This window comes from Thunnus maccoyii, chromosome 1 (assembly GCF_910596095.1).
Source record: "Thunnus maccoyii chromosome 1, fThuMac1.1, whole genome shotgun sequence".
Classification (NCBI taxonomy): Eukaryota; Metazoa; Chordata; class Actinopteri; order Scombriformes; family Scombridae; genus Thunnus; species Thunnus maccoyii.
The window spans coordinates 27861731-27886772 of NC_056533.1; the positions used below are offsets into that span (position 1 = coordinate 27861731).

A 25042-nucleotide genomic window follows, 5' to 3' on the forward strand; every position below is an offset into this window, starting at 1 on the left:
AACCATGCAAATCACCACATACCTTCTGCATCTTGTCAACCTGTATAAAATTCCAGACCTCTAGGTCTAACCTTATGGGAGCTAGGGAGTTTTTAGTTTGTGGTGTCACTGGTGTCCCTGAACCTCTCCAGTTATCTCCAATTAGCCAAATCGTGCCAATTGCCTTTACTCATTACTGAGTGATGCTACCGCTTACAACTGGCTTAAGCGGGTTGCTGGTGACCCAGTGGATGTTAAGACGTTATTTTCCTTTCTGGAAAATTTCTGGGAAACTAACTGAACTATAGATTGGCTACTGCGTTTCAATGCAGCCTAATTCACAATATGGATGCCCTCATTTACATATTCATCTGTGGCAGGAACAACATTTATGATTTTTGTATAGTTTTATTCATTGATTTTGAGAGTTGTCAGGCTCCAGTTTGCCTTATTCTGACCCACTGTATGTAACGGACGAACATTATTATTAATAATGACAGACAACATCATTTATTTCCCTAAGACAAACTTTTATTTATTACTGATGCAAATAGGTTTCCCTTCCTGTATAGCTTGTCAAAAAGTACACAAAAATAGTTTATTCTTTAATACTTTAGAGGTTTTTCAAACATCTTATGTGAAACTTAAAATTCACAAAACCTTCTTACAGTGTAACCATGAATACACTTGAGAAAAGAAATCAACAAACATTTCTTTTACAAAGAAAAATAAATGTTAAAGAACATTTTACAGTAGAAAATTCACAACCTGAACATTCTGAAATGAAAACTAGTATTAGCAGGACAATCTAGGACAGATTTAACCCCACAATATGTGTTTAACTGGTGAAGTTTAAATGTGTAAAATGGAGCCAGATTTACAAAAGTCTATACGTCCTCGGTTTGGAGTTGTTTTTTCAGTGAAGCAAAGAAGACAAAGGTTAATCTACTCACTGACAAACAACTGAAAGCTGTTATTAAAGCTGCTGCTTAAAGGACTAATGTCCTCATACTCCAGAACACATCTGATCTCTTCCTACATGTTTCAAATTTGCTTCATATTTCAAAAGAACTGTCATTGAATTTCAGTTTAACTTAAACAATACCCCGTTTTGTTTCAGGGGGAACAATGATGGTTGACACTTTGTCTTGCTTGGCATGCACTGCATTTCAGCCGAACGTGTCTGAGATGGGACATCAGATATATTACATTACACATCCGAACCCAGCGGGGAATCGTTCGCTGCAACAGGTCATTACCCTCATCGTCACCATAAGCTATCGGGATGAAGCTTCATATATTGTCGTTAGCTTCAGATGATATCTAGCTTCAGGAGGTCTTCATTGACTGTTCTGTTCTCCAGACCAGCTGGACTATCTGACCCTTAGGCTCAGTTTACATTATTGCTCTTCCACTTCATCCTCTCACCCAGTAGCAACAGTCTTTTAATGTTTCTACTTTCGGAAGCGCTTGAAGAGCGGATGGACGCTCTTGCCTGCGGCGGAGGCTTTGCTGCCTCGGCTCTGATATTCCATGTAGACGGTGTCGTCTGCGCCTGACATGGAGCTCATGGTGCCCGTTCGCCTCGAGAACTGATCAGGAAAGCAGGGAGACAGAAAAACAGTAAGAATATTACGAGACACAACAAAGCACAATTGTATGTATGCAAAAGCTAATATACGTTTGGCTTTTCTGAGTTTTGGAAAAGTGCTCACCTGTGGTCGTCCGCCCACCTCTCCCGCCACGACTTCCTCCTCAGCGTCCAGGTCTGACGCAGCCAAGACCTTCTGAAGCAGCTGCTGTTGATCATCTCTAGTGGAGAACATCAGGTCCTCTTCCTCCATACCTGCCATCTTTGTGATCACCTATGATAAGAGTGGAACATTTAGACAATATGTATGACAAAACATCACATCACACTGACTTGTGACTAAATGCTTGCCACCTTTGGAAGCTGTACACTTTTTTTTGTAACAAATATTACTTTAAAACTTTGTATAAGACTTTTCACTTTGTTTTTACTTCTGTGATATTTCATATGAACTTTATTCCTCTAAATATAGTATAGAGACTTAGGAGCAAAACTACTTTTGTGATTGAAAGATGCTTTTTTTACCTAGTTCATTCATTGTTTTTTCCACCTGAAGCTAAACTCTCATTGGCTGTTAGCTGAATTACTTAAATTTCAGTCTTGGACCATTTTGCCAGTATGAATGGATCACTTTTGAATAAATCATGTCAGGTTCCAACTAGTTTGGAGCAAGTGTACAGATAACAGAAGCAGGAAAAAGAAAATCCGATTTGTGAATTTAAATAAAACAAACTGAAATTAAAATGTTCAAAAATTAGGTGAAATAAACCTTCAGCACTTTTACAATGTGTTTAAAGTGCTACCTTCAATGTTACAATGAGAAATTCAGTACGAGTCGCCACAAAGAAAGTTGTAATCTATCATTTGAACTGGGTGGAATCAGTGGTGTATATTTCTGTAGTGACACAAATAATGAGAACATTGTGTAGAGATGATATGATGCAGCAGGGGTAAACATACCTTAAAGCTGTAGCCCTGATCCACCAGGAACCTCTGCCTCTTGGTGGAGTAAGCCATCTCCTGGGTGTCCTGAGACACCAGTGAATAGAAGTATGCATTGTACTCCTCGGCTACCATTCCTAAACAGGCGGGCAGGTAGAGTGAGAATGGCTGCCTTTGTTCAGGCAAGACAGTCAAGTCATACACAAAAAAAAACAGCTGTTCAGACTGACTAACCTTTCTTGGCACGTAAGACTCTGCCAAGCCTCTGGGCCTCCTGTCTGCGTGATCCACCATGAGAGGAGATCTGAATCAGAACATTGGCCTCTGGCAAGTCGAATGAGGTGTCTCCAACCTGTTTGGTTGCAGAGATGAAGTATAAATCCACAACATGTTTGCATTATTAATTCATTGTGTCACGGTGCCACTTTTCAAGTGTTCATTTAGAGTTTTAAAACAAGATGCACAAGATTCCAGATTTTCTCTTGTGCAAAGAATCCCAGAGAAAATCTTTTATTCATTCACATGAAGCAATGCCTACAATATCGATGAATATTGAATTGCTTTACCAATAATAATCAAGGACACTAGTTAAGACCAGGAGGGATGTGATGTGATTGCCTACAGCATGAAAACAAATCACTGTCAGGTACCATAACTGGAATATTACGTCATTTTGGGTATGATCCAATTATTAGGATGTGCGTAACCATGCCGATTGCACCCTACACAATTCAACAGTAGTGCAGAGAGGAGACAAATTGATGTTTGGTCAGGTGGTGTGCCACCTACTAGCCACAAGGGGGCAGATGACTGAATGAGTACAGTCATAGGACATTGACAGATCTGTACTACATCAATCAGTTTACCTTGGAGATGAAAATGGTGTTGATCTTGGGGTTATGTTTGAAGTTCTGTAAAATCTGCATACGCTCCCCTTGAGAGGTTGGACCATAGATGTAAGGCCTTAAGAAGACAATGAGAGAAAGGGATTAAAATCATCTAAATCTAAACAGGCAAATCGCTGAAACATTCAACGTGCTCTTTTTGCGAATAACTTACTTGTTGAGGCGAATGGCGTATTCCTTTAAGGCAAAGACATTATCAGCAAAGACAATGATCTTGTCATTGCGCCGTTCATGGAAGCGAATGAGAAACTGGCAAGCGCGGAACTTATTGGGGTTCATGGTGTAAAGCAGGATGCGCTTCTTTGTCTTGATGGCCACATATTCTCTGTAAAACTCCGGAGACATCGGGCACCACACCTGAAGCAAAGACGGGAAAATTGTTAAGGGAGCACATGCTCACTAGGTAATGCAGCCTCCTGTCATACTGTAAAAGCAACAGTTAAGACATACTGTGTAATAATATAAAAGTAGCAGTGGCAGACTTTACATAGCACTTTTAGTGTACTTACCATAATATATAAAATGTTAGCTCATGAATCCTTATTTAAACACTGTCCTCTGGCACAAGGCTAACAGTTGAATCTTGACTGCAGATACAGCCCAGAGCTTTGCCAAAATATCACTAAGTCGTATTTTATTATAATAAAAGGTTTTTAAAAAGCAAATCTCATATTCTACTGCTCTTTAAGAAACAACTGCAAGCTAACGACTGAAAGCTGTCTGATTTTAGTGACCTAAGCCAACTCTGTATAAACATTTATTTATATATATACACATTTATGTATACATATCTATGCAGAGAACAGCACACAATCGAAAGCCAACTGACTCACAACATAAGACAGATTGTGGAACTCTGAGTCAGCTTCCTATGTGCATTTTAGTCCTTTTATCTTATTTACTATACACTCTGCACACTGCAAGACTCACCTCTGCACATTGGACTTTGGCAATGTAGCCATTGTTCTGCAACTCCATCCAGTTGGCCTCATATAGTTTTGGCCCAATTAGGAAGTTGAGGTCCACAATCTTGTCATCTTCCCTAACCAGTGTAGCAGTGAGCCCCAATTTGCAATGCGCCTGGACAATGGTCAGAACACGACGAAACATCTTGGCTACAGAGAGCACACAGAATTATTATGTTAGCATGTAAGTCAGTAACTGTTGCACTGGCAAGGTAATACTGAGTTTTGTCATAAACTGATGTACTGTTAATAGCTCACCAGGAATAGTGTGCACCTCATCCAGGATAATGAGTCCCCACTCCTGGCTACGCATCCACTCCATGACCCTCTCAGCCTCCCAGGAGCGCTTGGTAGTATGGCCCAGCATAGAGTAAGTGCTGATGGCAATTGAGCAGCCGATGGGCTTGTCCTTGGCGTCAGAGGTGAAGCGGCAGATTTGAGAGTCATCAATAGTGGACCACATCTTGAACTGGGCTTTCCACTGCTCCACTGACACAGAGGAGTTACCCAGCACCAGGCAGCGTTTACGCACTGTGCACGCTGCTGTCACACCCACCAGAGATTTGCCCGCTCCTGGAAAGCAAAGAAGATACGTAAATAAATGAAACATACAAGCTTTTTGCACTCAAACATATGCTACAAAAAGATAAGTAATGGTAATTTACAGTTTAGCTGTTTAAAATGTGTCTATTGACAATTATGGGAAATGTTGTGAGAGTAAAACATTAAAATGAAAGACAAAGTACAAGAGTATTTCTTCTTTTTAGCTTCTGAACAGTGCTTTTCATTCCAATTATTAGTTAATTTGCCATTTCAAGATTGTATTTTTACTGTGATAAACTGCTTTGGTCTTGAGTCTTTTCTGTTTTGTCACATGTTCCATCCTCCCTCAACAGTAAACCAGCTGTCTCACCGCAGGGTAGCACAATGACCCCAGAGCGAGCACGTCCATTCCCAAACATCTTGCGCAGACTCTTTTCCTGGTAGGGCCTTAACACAGCAGTGGGCTTAAGGTCTATGTTGATGTCTGGGTTGACTGTATCATTGCGAAAGTCATACTCTGCAAGCAGGGGGTACTCCAGCTGAATGCAACGCTTCTGCAGCTCTTCAATCATCTCCTATACCAAACCAGAGAAGAACAGTTCTGCAGTGGTAAAATAGTATGCAAGAACAGTCCTTAAACACACAATTATAACATTGATAACAACAACAATAACAAAACTCAATGTATAAAATCAGAAGTGTACCTGGCGAATCTCAAAGGACACAGTCTGAGTCTCCTCCTCTTCCTCTTCTTCCTTATCCATCTGCTCATAGTAGCTGAAGATGTCCTCAGGAACTTGCTGGGTTGAAGTTTGTCCCTCGCTGGGCTCCTGTGAGGTGGAAGCACCTCCCTTTTCCGGAAGAGACTTGGAGATCTGTCAGAAACAGACGCAGAGAGACATCTGTCAGCGGTCATGACAACAGTTGTCTTTCTGTATAAAGAGGCAGGAAATGTAGAATGATTTCCAAAACTTAGCATGTCATAGATTTTCATTTAGTTATCAGTATAATTCAGTTCCTCCAGGAAATTGCAATTTTGCGATCGCAATAATTAACACAAATTCAAAAAATCTCTCAAATATTTGCAAGAGCTTGCAATTTTGCTATATTACCGCAACTTTTCCACATGAAATGGCCAAATCAACAGACCACTTGTGATTTGTACCAACTGTTGCATTTCGCGTTGTAGCAAATTATGTCATTGCAGCGTACATTCAGGTGGACAAATCGCATCTGCCAACAAAAATGACCAATAGACCAAGCAAAACAATTCATAAATGTTCCTAAATGAGGTTTGCTTACAGTTAGTCAGAAGAATAGAAGTTGATATGTTGTTCAGACAGCAAAGATGGACATAATCTACCTCAAACATAAAAATGGGCTATTTGGAAACTATAATGTCCTTATTGACTGATTTTATTTGGTGCTAATGTTGAGGTGAAAGTTTATTTAATTAAGGCTTATAAATGGAACTCGACTAACCCTTTTTTCATATAACTTTGAGCCCATGGTTCTCATGTTCAGAAAATAAACTTGAAAATTAACAATGAAATATGATTGTTTCTGTGATATGCAGTATGCTTTTTAATCAAAGGAAGTGATTACATATGACTCTTCATTGGTAGTAGTCTTTTAAAAATCGCTTTATTTTCCTTTGCTTGCAATTTTTCCCAATTCCTGTAGTTGTACTGCAATAAGAGCACATAAAACTTTGCAAATTGTATCCATTTTTTTAGAAAAGCAGCCGCTGCAAAATCAAGCATTTTTGGCCACAATAATCACAAAAAAATCCTGGCAGGACGATATAATTAGTAGTTTAAAAAATCCCTTAAAGGGTCAGATAAGACCGTTCCATTCCTGCATCACAACACATATATTTAAACATATGTTTTGATGTAAAACATATTTTTAAGCTGAGATTTTTGCATTAAAACAATAAGAAATGATTTGATATGTTTTTTGTGAGGAAGAAAAGATGGTGAATGGCATACCGCTGACTTGCTGTGGATGACTTCAGTAATGAGCTCAGTGTCCGCTCCGTCTGCAGTACGGAGACGACATTCACGGATCACATTGTCCTGCAGAAGCCGCTGGATCACATCAGGGAAGGCACTCTCAACAAAATACCTGAGGGTAGACACAGACAGCACAGTTAAAGAGTGCTGCGAAGAAGATTAACGATGCAAAGACAGAAGGAATGTTTGTTGAAGTGACTTTACCTATTGTGCTTGAGCACCAGCTTGACTTTGCCATAGCTTACTGTGCAGAGCTGAGAGAAGGAAAAGGATGATAAACAGTTTTTACATAAACATATTTTTCACACAAATAAAATAACTTCCCTCTCCATTAAAGATATTTTGTCATTCAGACCTTAATGAACTGCACGATTCCGTCAGGTACAGATGTCTTGCTGAGTTTCTGCAGGTACTCCACTATGTCAGAGGTCTGCAGCCCCACACTGACAGCTGCATACAGGGAATATGCTGTCAGCTTGTACTCGTGGATGTGGTTAGGCCTGCACACTGGCTCTGCAATGGCTACCAAGAAATCCTGGGCATACTTATACACTGGTGAAAAGGCCTCTAGAAAGATGTGTCCATCTGGAGCCTGGAAGAGGGAAGAATTATAGAAATGAGAAAGAGATACAAGGATCTTTCCCTTACAATATTGTGTAAAACCAGGAGGAAGACTACAAGCTGTAAACAGTCTCAAGTCAGGAAATCAACAATCTAAACACATCTTACCACCCAGAGGGGACGTGAGGAGTGATCATTTTTCAGAAGCATCTGAAGACGGTAGTCTTTGGCTCCATACTCGTCCAGTTTGGTACTGGACTCATCCACCTGTTTCCCTGCAGCAGCAGGTATGGCCTCCTGAGACTCGTTGCCCAACGTCTCTTCTTCATCTTCCTCCTCCTCATAGAAACGCTTTTTGGACTTCTTCTCTGTAGTCCAACAATATGAGTTAGGAGACATGGTTATCATTGGAGGTGAAACAAATAACTGGCACAAAATGGCATAAACATAGAACACATTTCAGTCGTCTTTGAAATTGAAAGCACTTTCAGGTAAAACAGTTTCTAAATACACAATACAATCTGTTTGTGACATATTCCTGCTTTTTATGATTTGTTTTTTTCCATTTTAGATTGCACTAACTATTCATAGCACACGAGGGTCACAAACTTGGACTATAAACATAATAGTGTACATTATCGTAGAAAGGATTTTTATCAGCCTTATGCCGTGTGTTTCAACACAAGCCAGTAGCCATGGACAGACTACCAGAGCTGGCTAACAGAGATTAATGTCAACAAGATAAATATTAGGAGAAAATGACCACTACTTGTCATCTCCCCCTATGAACGACCACCAGTGAACTGCCCTTTATCTAAGCTAAGTTAAACCTGCTAACGTTACACTTAAGCAAGCCATGTATTCAGAGGCGGTGTTCAATCCACTCCACAGTGCAGGATTACAGTATTTTATGCTCCACACAGCAACGTAATGTGCGGAACTATTCCTCTCTCAGGATCTCCATCTGTCAGCTTGTGTTAGCTGATAGCTAGCTGAGTTAAAGCGTAGCATTAGCAACTCACCCCGATCTCCTTTATCCTTTTTACCCATTTTTTAATAAACTTTTAAATATGTAATGTCTTTTTAAAACATATCAGACGTGTCTTCATAATCGGCCAGACGTTCTCTTGAAACTCTACAAAGATGGACTGTCTGCTGTGATCATGGATCACGGATGTGCTACACTCATGTCGTGGATGCATCAATAGTGTGATGAGAAAGTTACAACAGGATGTCGTGTAAGCTGTATTTCCGGGTTTGCCTTCAAAGTAAAATCTTCATTGGCATTTGACTTTGAGCGGAAGATGTTGTTGTTGTTGTTGCTACTGCTGTCGTTGTTGTTGTTGTTGTTGTTTTTATTTATCTTTTATTATTGGTCAATTATTACTTACTTTAATACATTATTGTTTGTTCTTCTGTCTGGTGTTGTTCAAGGACTGTATCGTTATTGGGTTTTCTATGATATAGTTTTGTATTACCGAAAATATACAATTCAATACAGTTTAAGTCATAAAAAAATACACAACAAATAATCTGTTTTATTTGGTTTTAATTCAAACCCAATAATTAAATTAATTAATTATTAGCCAAATACGTCTTTTTTGTATCATTATCCACGTACGAAAAGACACAATCAAAAATGGCAAACATCAACATCATATTTTTATTTATCAATTAGGATGGGCTGTTATACTGTATTAAATATGTATTGTATTTGAATGGAATATAAACTAAAAATACATATTTTTGTTGTTATCGTTTTTTTTTTTTTTTGTTTTTTTGTCATTTAATGCATCACATTAAAGGATAGGTTCACAGTTTTTCAAGTCTGTCTTAAAACAACAGTCAGGTACCCAAATGAACATTGAAAAATGCTTTTCTTGCTGTAATCATTCCTCTTGTTCATACTGGCCATTAGAAGATCCCTTCATAATGCACTTACAATGTAAGTGATGGTGGCCAAAATGCACAAGACTCCCTCTGTGTAAAAATGTATTTGAAAAGTATATCTGAAGCTAATATGAAGCTTCAGTCATCCAAATTAGTCAAATCAAGTAGATATCTTTCAATGTTACAGTCTTTTTAGTGCCAATTGTCCCTCTTTTTGTTGCTATACTTCCACCGCAGCTCAAAAGGGAAACACAAACAGGAGATTTGATTCTAAAAAGACTGTAAATGTGGCTGAAATCCACTTGATATGACTAACTCAGACTGCTGAGGGCTCATTTAAGCTTCAGATAAACTTTTTTTGCACAAAATGACACCAATGTGGACACTACACACTGTGAATTTTGGCTCCTAACACTGAAAGTGCATCTGAAGGAGATTTTTTAATAGCCAGTATGAGTGTTCATATGGGCACCTGACTGTTGTTTTAAGAAAGACTTTAAAAATTGTGAACCTATCCTTTGATCACATTGGAAGATAACAAACAACATAAATTCTTGCGCTTCTATTCTGGTAGTTCACTTCTGGTTTTAGTGTGGCTATCTTTTAGCCCGCTTGAAGCCTCCCCCCAATCTCCTAACCGCATCCCAGGACGACCCGCCCTACTCTGCCTCTGATTGGCTAGTACTCGTTACCTTCGTTAGAATATCAGGCTCAGAGCCAATCAGAGGTAGGGTGGGGGCGGGTCTTCACAGAATGCGGGTGGAGTGGGAAAAAAATAACAGCGCTTGACACAAGATGCGGAAGCTTTACTGTTTACTTCCTGAGTTAAAGGTCACATTTGTTGTTTGAGGACCCTGTAGTTCATGAAGGCGCTTTCTTACCTTAACGGATCTATCTTAAGCTACTTTACCGAGCTAGTCAGTCATCAGTGAAAAATATGTCGTCTCATACAGTAATCGGACCTGCCTTGCCCCCGATGTTCAGAAAGGAGAGTGATGAAGACTCTGATAATGAAAATGAAAGTAGGTATAAAACTAAACAAGTCTCGTCAGACGTTGTTTTAACCACACTAATGCATGATTAAATGCAGTATAAATCACTAATATTCGTGCAAGGTTGCCATTTGTCCATGATGGTTACTAGTTTTGCTTCTCTCACCCTGTGTTAGTCGCTGGCCCCGCGTTGCCTCCCGGTTATAAACGGGGGGAACCGTCGAGCTCATCGGATGAAAGTGAGCTGGAGGTGGCGGTCAAAAGAGCCAAGACAGGACACACAACTGGAAACAGGCCTGCAGAGTAGGTTAATTAGTCTGGAATTTTAAGTCTCCCTCCACTCAAAAAATATCTCTTTCTTCTTGTTCCTACAGTTGGATGTTTGAGCTTCACTGTGCAGAGTGATGTTTGTGCAGAGTTTCACACCAGAAGGATGTTTTCACATTCATCTGCAGAAAGTAGAAAGTTTCTTTGTGTTCACTGAAAATCTAAATATAAGGGCTGGGCCCACGAGCATGATTTGTGACATCACAACTAGTTTTGATGCCGATCCTGGTCCAATGTTCAACATACACAAGTGTGATGTGGAAACTTGAAGCCTCCAGTGCACATACACTGAGAATGGACTTTTCAGTGAAGTAGGAGACATCTTGTGTCCAGAAGTTAAACTTCTGAGATGAAATATATTTACATATTCAAAGATTCTGGCATTTTTAATGAGGGAGAAGGAGGAGATAACATTTTAAGGATTATAGCTTGGTAATTAAACCATATCAGATCACATTATTGTTCCAAGTAGAGTATTTTTGTATTTCTTTGTACATGTCCGGTGGGGATCTTTTAAAAAAGGAAGTGTCAAAACAAACAAAACAGAAACATTTGTCTTTTGAACAGGGCGGAGAAGACAAAGGTTCAAGAAGAAGAAGATGATGGTTTCTTTGGGCCAGCTCTGCCACCTGGATTTGAGAAAAGATCGAGATCACCAGAAACGTAACTAAATAAATCCCATACAGTACTCCAGGGAATGTTATGAAGTGAAAATGATTAATTGTGAATGACAGGTTGGATAAATGGTTAATTGGTGAAGCTATAACTTCATATTATTCTCTCAGGCCACCTCTGCTGGGACCAGCTTTGCCTCCTGGGTTTCGCAGAGCAGCATACGATAACGATGATGATAATGATGATGAAGATGGAGAGGGTTTCCCAGGGCCTGCCCTACCCCCAGGCTACCAGGCTGAGCCCTCCAGCAGTGAGGGAGAGGAGGAGGACGTGATCGGACCCATGCCGGCCAAGGGGCCTGTTCAAGACTCTGTGGCTCTGGACTTCGAGCGCAGGGCACGAATGATGAAAGAGAAGCTGACTAGAGATGTAAGTTCAAGCTCTTTTTTTTTTTTGCAGTTTTCATCTCTCTCAGGTGGACTTTCTCAATAGGAAAGATTTGATGGTGAGCATGAAAATAAAAGACATAACAATATCAGGCTACATAATAACAAAGGTAAGACACTATATCAAAAAATGAATCAAATATGTAAAATAGCTTCTAAGTCTGTACAAATTAAAGTTAGAGGAGTTGCATATTTACATTTATACATTGTATAGAGGAGGTGTAATGATTCACAGAGGTTACATTTTGTTTGGATATAATAGAGTGAAGTTAGGATTTTTTGCATTCTTAATACAGAATTTTCAATTTTTTGAATTTTGTAACTATAAAAGTATAATATTTCTTTTGTGTAAAACTGGCAAATTTTGCCTTACCCCATTTGAGTCGTTTTTCTGCATCATATATGATAAAACCCAGAACAAATTTACTAGATTATAACAAATAGAGATATATTGTGAAGAGAAACAGGATATATCTCAATTGAACAAACACTGATCCACTCACCATATGTATTTAATAGCTAGTCTCATATGAGAGCATATGATACAATACAGTGTAGTGTTGCACCTTCAATATATATTTAGTGTACATTATTTCAACATTATGCTTTAGTTTGCAGTGCTCCCGTATTCATATTTATCACACAGCAGTAGCATCCTGAGCTCCAGTACCCTTCATCAGACGCAGAAGCAGAGCCTTGCAGTGTGCCTACTTCACTTTCTGTTTTTAATGTATGAACTTCATTTGTATGGTGTAAGGATGTCCTGTTCCTTTTTTATGCCTTTTAAAGTATTTCTCCTCTGCTGTTTGCAATCACACCTGTGTGTATTCATGTGTTAACAGGACACTCCTGAGGTGCTGACCAGAGAAACATGGATGACAGAGCTCCCGCCAGAACTACAGCACATCGGCGTGGGGGCTCGAACTTTCAAGAAGAAGTCGGGCCCAGAGAAAGGCGACCGCTCTATTTGGACTGATACGCCTGCAGACAGGGAGCGCAAGATGAGGGTAGAAGATTGCTTGTTAATAGATAAACAACTGTTGTTATACTTAGTACTAGAAATCTTTTAAAATATCTTGTAGCCTATATTTTACCTACCTGTCTTCCATGGGTTTATTCTTGATCAATAGGAGCGCCTGGAGGGAAAGAAAAAGGGTGAGGTGGAGAAGGACAGTGTCCCAAAACTCTCCCGGAAGGAGTTGGAAATGGCAGAGAAAGTTACTAAGTATAATGTAAGTACTGTAATATCATCCATCCACATTCTTTCTTCCTTAATATAATTGATACCAGATGTAATGTACATTTACATATGTGTTTACATTAAACTCAGGACAACATTTTTTTCTACTTACTCCCTGTTATTAGGAGTCAAAACGTGCTGAGTCTCTGATGAGTTTGCACACAAAGACTATGAAGGAAAAAGCAAAGGAGGCGGCAGACAAGCCAGTGGAGAGGAGGGCATTTGATCGGGATACAGACCTGCAGGTCAACCGCTTTGATGATGCACAGAAGCAGCGGCTGCTGAAGAAATCTCAGGAACTGAACACAAGGTTCTCCCATAGCAAGGAAAAAATGTTTCTGTAAGAAACTGTCAAAGTGTACACGTTTGAAGGTGCTGACCTCCAGTTACTATCTGCCTAGTCACATTTTTACACAGGGTTTGTACAATATGAACCATGTTTCTATTGATGCTTATGTGTTACACAAAATGAGAATTAAATTTAATGTTGATGTATAAGGTAAACCAAACTGGACTAAACCTCCATTTATGGGAGGTTATGTCACTCAGTGTAATGCTTACAGCAGACTTTTCAAACAGGTTTAAGCCGTTATAAAGCGACAGTCAGTGGAGTTTGCATTTCTATTATATACACTGTATTAGGGCTGCTGATATAGGAGAAAATATTACAATTAATAAAGTACATTTTTCTATATGTATTCTGTATATCCCAGGATGTCTTTGAGATCTGGAAAATCACCTGTTGAATTTATTTTGGAAGTAATTTTCACCTGCTATGAACAAATATTATAGGAATTATCCTTGGAAAGCCCAGACTTAGTAATTGCTTGGTATTAAGTTGCTTCACTAATCATGATATAAAACAATCCCACAATACAATAACAATGATAGCTAATAAACGCTTTTGGCTTTTGGTCAATATAATTGTATCTATGCGTAAACACGAACAATTCCTGCAATGCCGGATTGTTCAATGCTGCATCAGATAATCTCCATTTAGCCAAACTACAGTGTTCAATGTTGGTGCTGTATATAATGAGTAAGTCTTGAAACCATGCTTTTCATGATTTATGGCATCAACACATTGTCCCTCGATGCCTCAAACCTTGCTAGTGATGTAGCCCTTTGTAAAAACTGAAATACCAATGAGTGATGTATTTGGTTTCAATTAAAACATTTTGTACAGAATGCTGTAAAACGCGCTGTTATGCTGCATGTACCTTTGCAATCTCTCATTTTGTCTTTTTACGTTGATAAAATTTGCTTTTTGAAAGATGTATGTCTTATAGTGATATCTGTACGTTGAACTTTTGTGGGTTTATATGAGAGATACAATTTATCTGTACGTTACCTGTGACGGATTTACAAACTGATTTTTGGACCGTCAGAGTTGCCGTATGTTCCTAAAGTGTTTTACGCATGCGCGCGGCGGTTGCATTAACTAGCTATCTAAGCATTGTTTTAAAACCAACATGTCAGAGAAAACAGAAGTGGATTTAACTGGTGCCAAGCTAAACACTGGCGTATGGCTCGTAAAGGTGCGTATACAAACTTTCTAACAACGCTAGTTCATGGGATTCAGTTAGTTTAAACGCTGCTAACATTAACAGTAATGTAGCTTAGCATCTCCCGCTACTTTGGCTGAATTAAACCGTGCGTCGTAGCTAACGGTGGCTAAATTCATTAACTGCTGGATAGCTAAATGCGTTTTTTTTCATTATGCGACATACAACATACACTCACTTAAAGGACGGATTCACAGTTTTTCAAGTCAGTCTTAAAATAACAGTCAGGTGCCCAAATCAACATTGAAACAGCTTTTTCTTGCTGTAATCATCCCTCCTGTTCATACTGGCCATTAGAAGATCCCAGCACAGCCGTCATTTTGTATAAAAATGTATTCAGAAGTTTATCCGAAGTTAATATGAAGCTTCAGCCGTCCAAATTAGTTAAATCAATCAGATATCTTTCAACGTTACAGTCTTTTCAGTGCCAAAGTCTCTCTTTTTGCTGCTATACTTCCATCGCAACTCAACACGGAAACACTGTGCGAGGAAACACAAAGAGGGAATTTGATGCTAAAAGACTGTAAATGTGGCAGATATCCACTTGATATGACTAACTCAGACTGCTGAAGCGCCAGATAAGCTTCAGATAAACTTTTAAATGCAATCTCCAATATTTAAAGGGGATCTATTAATAGCCAGTATGAACAGGAGGAATGATTACAGCGAGGAAAAGCTCTTTGAGTGTGTATCTTATGTATCTTAGCCTGTGTGTGTTCTGTGTTTTATCTAGCTGCAAGACTAATTGCCTCTCTGGAACAATATAGTTGAAGTTGAAAGTATGAAAACAGCCCTTTCTTGCCCTTTTTGATAAAAATAAACTCCATGTTTCTTCATACAGGTGCCCAAATACCTCTCTCAGCAATGGGCAAAAGCGACTGGCAGAGGCGAGGTTGGGAAACTCAGAATCTGCAAGTATGTGAAACAACTAAGCATCAGTGAAGCGAGCCTGTCATGTTTAGGTTTTTTTTTTTTTTTACGTATGTGTGTGTCAGTATGTTCAGGCACAGGTTAATTAAGTTAATTTGTGTAATTAGTCAGTACATAATATGTGAGTGTAAATTTGGATGATTAAGTAAGAAAATGGACATGCAGTGTGTGCTGATGATGGGTTAAGTTAATGTGAATAACTAGATAGTTATACTGTTACTGATGCTTTTCAAATGGTTGAATTTTCTGTCATTCTTGCCAATCGATTAATTCTAATTTTACGCATTATTGTCATCTCTAAGGAAAGGAAACCAAGGAAAAGCAGAGGTAAGTAATGTTTGCACATCACTATCCATTTACAGTCAAGCATACGGATGGACTGCTTTAATGAGAGCCAAATATCAGCTAATTATCATGAATTTAGTAAACAGGTTAGATTGCACTTTGCCTTTGTATGTAAGAGAAATCCATGATTTATCACCGCAATCCTTATGTAGTACACAAGTGATACATAGGTAGTTATCCACCATAATTAATATTGGGGAAACATAAACTAATAATAAAAAAAACAATAGTGATTAACACAACCTTTTATTTCAGTATTTGTTTGTGGTATTTATGATGTGATACTAATACTTCTTTTTCATTATGCAGTCTATGTAGTCAGTCAAAGCCAGCAGAGTGTAGTTCTTTATACTGCATTTCATTGATAATTGCAATCCATAATTAGATTCTCACAGTGAGGCACAGACATCGAGAGTAAAAGTCTGAGAAGTCATTTCATCTCGATAATTTTAAGTACTGTACAAATATGTTTAGCCCTATTATACTGCAGTACTGGACACATGATAATGACAGTAAGATCAAACATAAGAAAAGGAGATGAACAGATTAAATGTTGGATGGACACCTCTCTTCACAGGTGTCCTTCACTTTGAATGAAGAGCTGACTGTGATTGAGGGTATAGAGGACAAGACAGTGTGTGCGCCTCGTGAGCACCCATTCACCATGCAGACAGTGGGAGGTCAGACGTTGGCGGTCTTCACCGAGACCTCATCGGGTGAGCTTCTGTTTTCCCTCTTTGACCCCAGCTGGAGGGTGTGTTGCTTCCTCATCTGCTGCATGATGAGGCACTAGTAATAATCCAAAAAATCAAATGATTAGTTTTCTGTGATGTGAAATATCTGCCTGCTCTACAGCCCCGAGGTAAGTTCTGTGTAATCAGATGGTGGAGGCGTCCATCTCGCTACTCCGTGTGCATTTTGCCGTCTTCATGCACAGTCTCTCCCTCGCTTGTCTGTCCCGCTTGTCTCTGTGTTGTGAACTCTCAACAGCTTTTCCCTAGAGTGTGAGTTTGTCCACAGTCCTAACAGAGCGTTTATAATAAATGCACAAAGTGGATTAGTGAACACTCAACGGAAAACAGAAGAGAGCCGGTCTGTTGGAAATTTGTCTTCATCCAGTCTGATCTGTGCTTCTGTCTCTACATATAAGGCGATTTTTTTTGTTTCAGTGTTTGATTATCAATCAGTCATTTGTTTGTGGTTTGACCTTTTTAAGTCCACTGCCAATCACATCAGCTGATTGGGGATATGATCAGGCGCAATGGCCCCAACTGGAATTCATTAACATAGACCAATATCAACGCAAATCATCGCTGCATTTGGAGTTGATATAATTTGTGCATGGGTTTCTTTGGTTTGGTGTGAACTTCACCAGCTGTGTCTGCCCTCTGAATGTAATGTAGGTGTTTTCGTTGCTACGGGTGCAGGTGAGCTTGTGCTACTTACATTGGGCAACCAACTTAAATGCGTGTGTGTAATTTTTTTTTTTTTTTTTTTTTTTAGGGCTGCACAGTTTAAATCTTTTAGGTTTTTTTAAATAATTTAATAAGCACAACTAGATATGAAATTCAACGGAGACCTGCTAAGAAGAATTTGGACATAATAAGACAGTGTCACAACATCTAAAACTCAGTAGACTAACAGAAAACACTGAAGGCGAGTGAAGCAATCACTGTTGTATTTCTCAAATTGCAATCTACTACATTTCTTGAGGAAAAAAATGTTAACTACTGTACTTTAAAATAATAATTTTAGTATTTGTGCAGCCCAGTTATGATTGTGTATTTGTAGTGGGACAGGATATCTGTGCTCGCTTGTTGTGAGGGCATGCTTGCTTTGCTCGTGCGCACGCTTGTGTGCTCAACAGAGATGTCTTAGATCGAATATATTCGAGAAGCTCTGTGTGATTAATCTTTTTCGTGTGCGACTAAACCCTGGGTGTGGTTCTTACTGTTCGATCCCCTCCTCCCTCCGTCTTCCAATCCCTATATTTTTATTTTCACCATCCCTCCCTCCCTCCCTGTAGGCCAGTCAGAAGAAAGATCTGATGGCAGCAGCTCAGGTTCGGGGGCGGGGGCAGGTCCAGGTGAGTTCACCGTTTCGCCAGCGAGTGATTTAGTTACATCTCTGGGAATCAGACGCTATGAGCGCCGGTTATTTTCATCAATAAATGTTTTTTTTTTTTTTTTATCATAATAGTAACCTAGATACATGCTTCGGAAGATGCATGTATTGACACCAAAAAAACTAGACACACAGTCTTCATGTAGGGCAGCTTTGCCCTGAAGCAGCACTACGGCCTCTTGTTTTTCTTTGAGGATGACTGTACAGTTCCATGACAAGCTTCAATATGTAGGTTGAGCCATCTTGACTTGAGGATTTGGGTGAATGAAAGTCAAGACTGTGGTCAGATTGGGTCCAGAGTGGTGATGGATGTAATGCCGGTCCAGATGTGACATGGTGCTGGCAAAGAAAATGGGAGATGTGACTCTTCTAAAGGTTCGATTTACTGTGTGTGTACATGAGCAGCCTTACTTCAAAACTAGATGTAAATAAGCTATGACACTGTGATGTGATCTAGTGGTGCTTTCAGTGATGATAGTGTACTGGGGATCTTTTTGTTCTCCTTGATATTTAATCCCCCCCATGTGTAGAATTTTGAATTTTATGTGATTATATATAACCTTTAATTTTTTTTTTTTTTTAATGGCACAAGTTGAGGCACAAATGAGGCAATCCAAGTAAACACTGGTACAGTCTGGTTGTGTCTATAATCACTTCCTCGGTCACTTATATACTATACATAAATAACACTCAATAGTTTACCCTGTAGTGGGTAGTAAAGTGAGATTCTGACAGTTATGGCTCATCATCACCTTTCTTTTTACTGGTGTAACCATAGACAGTCTATGGGTGTAACAAGTAAAGCTTTTGTATCTAAGAAAGGTCTTTGGACTTTAACTACAATGCTGCAGTATGGACATCTGTCTCTGGAAGGCTGATTCAGTAATTGACTTCTTAATAGTTGATTTGGGAGATTTTGTGAGTAATTATGGGAGGAATGTGGAGTGAACTGACTTCATTAAAAGACTGGAGAAATAGGTGATCTTCCTGGTTTAACTTATTTTGTTTACATCTTAACATTTGACTCGGAAGTATTGTAATCATGTCAGATGTAAACAGAGTCCTGTATCTTGATTGACTGAAGAAACTTTTTTTTGTTTTGTTTTCCAGCCATATCTATAATGTACATCTATAGTATATTTCCAAGTTTGTTCACAAAACATGTCGTCTTTCATCCATTCTTTCTCTCTTAGACATATGCAACCACTTCCCCTCTTTACTTAAAGTCACTTGAAGTAAACATGCACTGAAAATACATGGGGAACACATGGATTACATAGTTCTTACTGAAGTTGTGATGAACTCTCTTTCAGATAAAATAGCCTTGGAGGGGGTAGTGGTGCAGAGAGCGGAGTGCAGACCTGCTGTCAGTGAAAGCTACATGAAGCTGAAGAGGTGAGTAGTTTCAAAGTGTGCACACAAGTTTACAGAATTATATTTAAGAGTATAGGTAAAGGTGAGTAACCAGAAAAGTAAAAACCCTTGTAGAAATATATAACGCCTGTTTAATTTGATGCTAAAATCACAAGTAACTTTAAGCAACATGGTAGTAATTGTAGGGTTCTTGTATAGCATTACATTACATTTTAAGCATTTGTGTTTTATTTATATATATATATATACACACACACACACAGTATATACTGTATATATGCTATGTATTGTATTAAATGATTGTTATCATCTAACAGGTTACAAATTGAAGAGTCCTCTAAGCCAATGAGGCTGTCACAGCAGTTGGATAAAGCTGTCACCAGTAACTACAAACCTGTGGCTAACCATGAAAACAATGTAAGAAATCAATCCCACATTTGTCTGTTATTTTTTTTATGGCTCATACAAAATATGCTCCGCACATACAACATGCAGTTCACCAATGCATCTCGCCGTGTATTCACCACAAATTTAAAGGCCCATAGCCATATTGTTGCTTGTCCTAATCAATCACTAGAAATCATGTATAATTTCCAGTCTCTCCACCCAGATTTTTATTCAATATGGAAATGAACGGGGGAACTAAAGGGAAATGCATAAAGGATCTAAAAAAAAAAATGTCAGCAGTAATTCCACATGACTTGCAGTAAATGAGCCATCATATGCAAAGCCACTGGTATGGCTCTGTATGGTTTAGGCCTACATGATAACTGATCTGTCTACTTTTTTTTTTTTTTTTGCAGCTTGAGTATGAGAGGAGAAAGAAGGAGGAGGGCAAGAGAGCAAGAGCTGACAAACAGCAGGTGTTGGACATGTTGTTTTCTGCTTTTGAGAAGCATCAGTACTACAACATCAAAGACCTGGTGGACATCACCAAACAGCCTGTGGTAAGACTGTGGGGGCTTTGGTTTATGTCTATAAGTAAACTTAACTCAAGAGTTGATCCAAGTTCAGGGTTAGATTCAGAGTTTGATAATGTTTAAAATGCTAAAAAAGTATTTATTTTCCTTCTTATAAAGCTTTTTCTTGTAATAAATGTTTATATACACACATTTTACTTACACAGAATGAGAGCAGTGTGTTCAACTTTTCTTTAAAATGGTCTTCTTTTCGCAGATTTACCTGAAGGAAATCCTGCGTGACATAGGCATCTACAATGTGAAGGGAACACACAAGAACACGTGGGAGCTCAAGCCAGAGTACCGACATTACCAAGGCGAGGAAAAGACTGACGAGTAGGGCGAAACACCAACGCTTGGTTTGATGGGGCTCCCTCCCTGAGCAGGCCTCGGTTGGACCTTGGAGTTCATACCTGACTTCCTTACATCAGGTCTCGAAACACACTGGATTATGAGGTCAAGCAAGGGTCGAGTCTTACAGGGAGAAGTTGTTGTGTCTTCTCGTTACCTTGCAGGAGACAACGGGGCATTGGGGAACTAATCAAGGTTTTACTCTTCAAGTGTGCACTATCTCTCCCTGATGTGGTTTCTGTCACAGCTCTGGCACACCCTCGAGGTAAAAAGCCTCCCAGTATTTCAGTTGGTTTTATCCATCAGAGGAATAGGATGTAGACTTTCAAGAAGCAAAATGTGCATATATGAACCACTGGTTCTTGAATAATTTTTTAATGTCTTGAGACAAGTATATCCAGAGTGAAAGAGTTTAATGTTTAAAGGAGAAGCCTAAACAACGAAGGATCTCACAGGTGAAAGCTTGCACCACTAAGTTACATGTAACAAGGCAGTTATTCTTGTAGATGTTTTGTACGTTTTTGAAAGTAAGTTTCCATACCATAAATGGCAAAAATCAGCCTGAACATGTGTTGACAAAATTTCAAGACCGCTACTATTGCTGTTTCAGGTGTCCTCAGTCATATTAGCCTATTTTCACTGTTATTTTAAGTTGTTTTACATTGGAATGACTCCTGCAATAAACTTGTTTTAATACTTTTTAAAATAAATAATAAAAACGATTTTTAAAATCTTAAATTGTATTCAAGCCGCATCAAACTTAACGCCTGACATGTTCCTACGGTTATATTGTTTGACATGTTCACAGCCAACATACCATTCTTATGGTGTATACATACATCTCCATTTAAGGGGCCCAAATAGTGAACATTCCCTGCAGGAAATATTCAAGGCCCCAGTGCCAGTACAGTATTTGTGTCAAGCTTATGGTTCTGAGAATACAGTGTGCTTAACTGGGTAGTTTCATATATTGCTTATTGTAACTTCACACCATGCAGTAATTTATGGGTTCAACATTATGCAATAGGATCAAACTTTCAAATATCTCCTTCCAATAAATACACACTGAAACCACTTCTGAGATTGATATTTATTTTTTCAAAAAGGCAAAGGATGTCAATTTGACACATTTCATGTACATTCATCCTGCTCGGATGTATTGTGTAGAAGAAATCTTGCTGGCAGATGGAAAAACTGGTATTTAATGACAAAAAGAAGCATTTAAGAGCAACTTTAGCATCAGGGGGAGGAGATGAAGGGGGGCTCCACAGGTCCAGTCTCTTGGTCATTACCTACAAGAGAATGAAAACCGTTAAGAAAGCAGCTACACAGTACACTAATTTAAAAAAAAAAAAAAGTCATCCTGCAACAAGTAGTTCTGCCTCCTGATCAAGAAGACACACTGAGTAAATAGCAAAATGCTTTTATAAGCTGCCTGCTAAATGTATTAAACATTGAATTGATGATAGCAAAAACAAAAAATCCACAGACAAACTACTACTAATGTTTTGAGCAGGCATCTGTGTGGACTAAAATAATACTTTGATGTACAAATTCAATAAATGTCTTGAATACAAGAGCAGTGAATTCAAATTAAGATATTGACCAGGTAAAATAACTAAATGTATCCAGATATAAAACACTACAAACATTCACCTGTGCATTTGATATTATTGTCAAACAAGCTTAAATGTATTCCTCAATTCAATCTGTACTGCCATGGACTGTAGCAGTCAGAAAGCGCGAGGAAAATTCAGTTTAGCATCTCTTTGCAAACCGAGAAGCCAATGATGCCTGCTTCGGGTCTATCAGTGGATGCAAGTTGAAATCTACCACCAACTAAACATTACAATCACTCACCAGTTTAAGTATCTCTCCTGACCAACACTTGGTTGACTGGAACAGCTTCTGTGAATTCATCAGTCTGTTTTCACATCCACAAACTTGAACGTCAGGACTGGAAAAGGGTGAAAAACATGATATTTCAATACTTAATTCAAGTATCCAGGGCAAATGGGTTAGGTGTATAAAAAGCAAGAACAACTGTTTCAGTTTAGATATTTAGTAGGATCTCCAGATTAATATTAGACCAATTGCTTCAATTTATCATCCCCTCTTCAATCCGAGACACCATTGAAAGAGGTGGGCAGAAAGCGCGGGGATATTTAATATTGCATCTGAAATTTAAAAACCCGAAATACCTCACATCAGAGAGCCCAGGCTGTCAAAGATGCAGCTTCTGATCAAAAAGGCTTGATCACTACAGCAGTTGGATCTAAGCATATTTGACTCCACAAAGTAAACATATCTGAACATACATTTTTTCCATGACACGATGCAGATAAGTCTCTCCTGTTTGTGCTTCTTTCTCATGTCATGTTGCGAACAGACTGGTGTTACAGCTGCCACCATCTTCACTCGGGCGTTCTGCTCATACACAAACGCAGTCATCATCCTCCATCTGGCTTGTGCAGGTGTCCATCAAACAGCATATGGACAGCTAGAGAAACACAGTACAGAAGTAAAGAGATTATTAGCCACTGCTGCAAATATAAAGCAGACATTTGGTGTTTAGTTCAATCTGTCACTGATTTTTAAGGGTTTGGTTTGCAGAGCAGTGTGTTGAACTCTTCACATTGTGTGCAAATAAGTTATCAGATATAAAATACAATGATTATTCGAAAATCAAAATGATCCACAGTTCTAGCACAATGCATTTTGTTACTACAACGTTACTTTAATGCTACTTTATTAGCCACCTCTGCAAACTTCGTTAACACATTATCGACTACCTTAATGCAATCAGGTAAACCATATAAACTAATAACAAGGCTCACAGATGTCTCATTGAACGCCTTGAAGTCATGAAGTTGGGACATTTACCATCATTGACGTATGTTTAATAGTTTTTAGACAACATCGGTGGTCTGAAGCAGAGAGGAATGCGATATATCAGGTTTAGGATACACTTGTAAGTAGATAAATTCAGTGTAGGAAGGACGCTCAACCTCCACTTCTCACCGGTCTAGTCAACCCTGTAGATCCCCTAATACAGCTTCTCACCAGTGTCATTGATGAGAGAGTTATTAATATTATTAAAACTAGATTAGATATTTAATCGCCTTCAGTCAAACAACGCCCAGGATCAGTTTAAAATGGCAGGACCTTAGGTTCTGACTCCCGTTTAATTCCCATTAGCTCACATTGCATGAACGTACAGCATTTCGCAGGCTGTTTTTTAAGGATGAAACTTGAGCGTTTAGAGACTAATGGTGTAATGATTATTGTGTGGTTCTTGTATCAACACCGTCAGATTGTTATTGTGACCTTTATTTAAAGCTGCATTGTAAAATTGCGTATTTACAAGTCAGTTAGCTGTAAAACTCAAGTTAGCATTAGCTAGCGAGCTAACGAGCGCATGGTAGCTAGGAGGCATTTCCGGTGCCATGTTAACGTTAAATTTTAGTTATTAGCCGTTAGTGTACGTTACCTTCCCCCAGACCAAAAACCTCTCTCATAATCCTCCCAACATCAGCTTTTTTTCATTCCTATGTATTTATCTATTCCGCTAACGTTATAAATGTGAATAAAGTTGGTATTTCAGTCAGTTACAAGATGACACTAATTTACACGTTTCAACCAACTGATATTAAATAAACGTTAGCCGTTATTGTCATTCAGTTAACCGTTACTTTGTTTCTACGTGCGCGAGACGTAACAAACTTACAAGTCATGTTGGTGAAGAAGACAGTCGAGCCGCAGAGGGTTTGACTCTCCATTCCTCCGATCTCCTTTAAGAGGGCACGGTGAAAGGACCGAAGAGACCGTCGCTTCCAGATTAAATAGGTTACCACTTATGGCTCATTTTCGCCCCCCTGAGGACGAAGAGAGGAGACTTTTTTTTTTTTTTTTTTTTTTTTTTTACACTGTCGTCCTCTGGTGTTCACAGTTGGAGTTGGGATTCACAAATTTTCGGTGGATTAATGTTAACTTGTTTCTTCATACTGTAAATTAGCGATATTAATTAGCCTACCTGAATTCAGCTTATTTTTTCCATATGGTTTCCGTGCAAAAAACGTATTGGTTTGTAGCTTAGGTAGTATATATTTTTTTCTAAACAATGTTTTTTCGAAAGTGTGATTTTCTTTTATCAACAGAAAAATCTTTTGGAGATGGAAAATGAATGGAGTTTTTAGTTTTAGTATGTTGATGAATATGTGCAAATCTGAATAGCTAGCTCTTTGTTTCAGTCAGTTTGATGCAGGAATATTAATCCTCATCCTACCAATAAACATACAAGGACTACCAAGAAGAATAAACTACTGTGAGAAACAACCATCAAAGCAAAATATTAGATTATTTCTTCTCAAAACATTATTAGTT

The 25042-nt window shown here is 38.7% G+C and overlaps 3 protein-coding genes, 1 long non-coding RNA gene and 1 other non-coding gene across 5 annotated transcripts; 2 read left to right on the forward strand and 3 right to left on the reverse strand.

Annotated features, from left to right (window-relative positions):
- Positions 1–488: 488 nt before the first annotated feature.
- ercc3 (excision repair cross-complementation group 3) lies at positions 489–8728 on the reverse strand. Its single transcript, XM_042419413.1, has 15 exons — positions 8524–8728; positions 7670–7869; positions 7296–7532; positions 7145–7194; positions 6917–7052; positions 5630–5800; positions 5296–5500; positions 4641–4955; positions 4348–4532; positions 3572–3774; positions 3379–3475; positions 2747–2864; positions 2531–2649; positions 1695–1844; positions 489–1571 (listed from the first exon to the last, which is right to left on the reverse strand). Exons 1-15 carry the CDS (start codon positions 8549–8551, stop codon positions 1434–1436), a joined length of 2352 nt encoding a protein of 783 aa, XP_042275347.1. The 5' UTR covers positions 8552–8728; the 3' UTR covers positions 489–1433.
- A 1439-nt stretch (positions 8729–10167) lies between these two features.
- gpalpp1 (GPALPP motifs containing 1) lies at positions 10168–14287 on the forward strand. The gene is made up of 7 exons (XM_042435762.1): positions 10168–10413; positions 10560–10686; positions 11278–11373; positions 11496–11754; positions 12614–12778; positions 12902–13003; positions 13137–14287. Exons 1-7 carry the CDS (start codon positions 10329–10331, stop codon positions 13353–13355), a joined length of 1053 nt encoding a protein of 350 aa, XP_042291696.1. The 5' UTR covers positions 10168–10328; the 3' UTR covers positions 13356–14287.
- Positions 14288–14411: 124 nt separating this feature from the next.
- Positions 14412–21733, forward strand: gtf2f2a (general transcription factor IIF, polypeptide 2a). Its single transcript, XM_042435870.1, has 8 exons — positions 14412–14549; positions 15418–15491; positions 15809–15833; positions 16429–16567; positions 19289–19370; positions 19667–19766; positions 20153–20296; positions 20526–21733. The coding sequence occupies exons 1-8, from the start codon at positions 14484–14486 to the stop codon at positions 20646–20648; spliced, it is 753 nt and encodes a 250-aa protein (XP_042291804.1). The 5' UTR covers positions 14412–14483; the 3' UTR covers positions 20649–21733.
- Position 21734: 1 nt separating this feature from the next.
- On the reverse strand, positions 21735–24511 carry LOC121913227. The gene is made up of 4 exons (XR_006100251.1): positions 24387–24511; positions 22978–23159; positions 22520–22616; positions 21735–21951 (listed from the first exon to the last, which is right to left on the reverse strand). It is a non-coding gene; the product is annotated as an uncharacterized LOC121913227 (long non-coding RNA).
- On the reverse strand, positions 22348–22480 carry LOC121904496. Its single transcript, XR_006098246.1, has one exon. It is a non-coding gene; the product is annotated as a small nucleolar RNA SNORA31 (small nucleolar RNA).
- Positions 24512–25042: the final 531 nt, after the last annotated feature.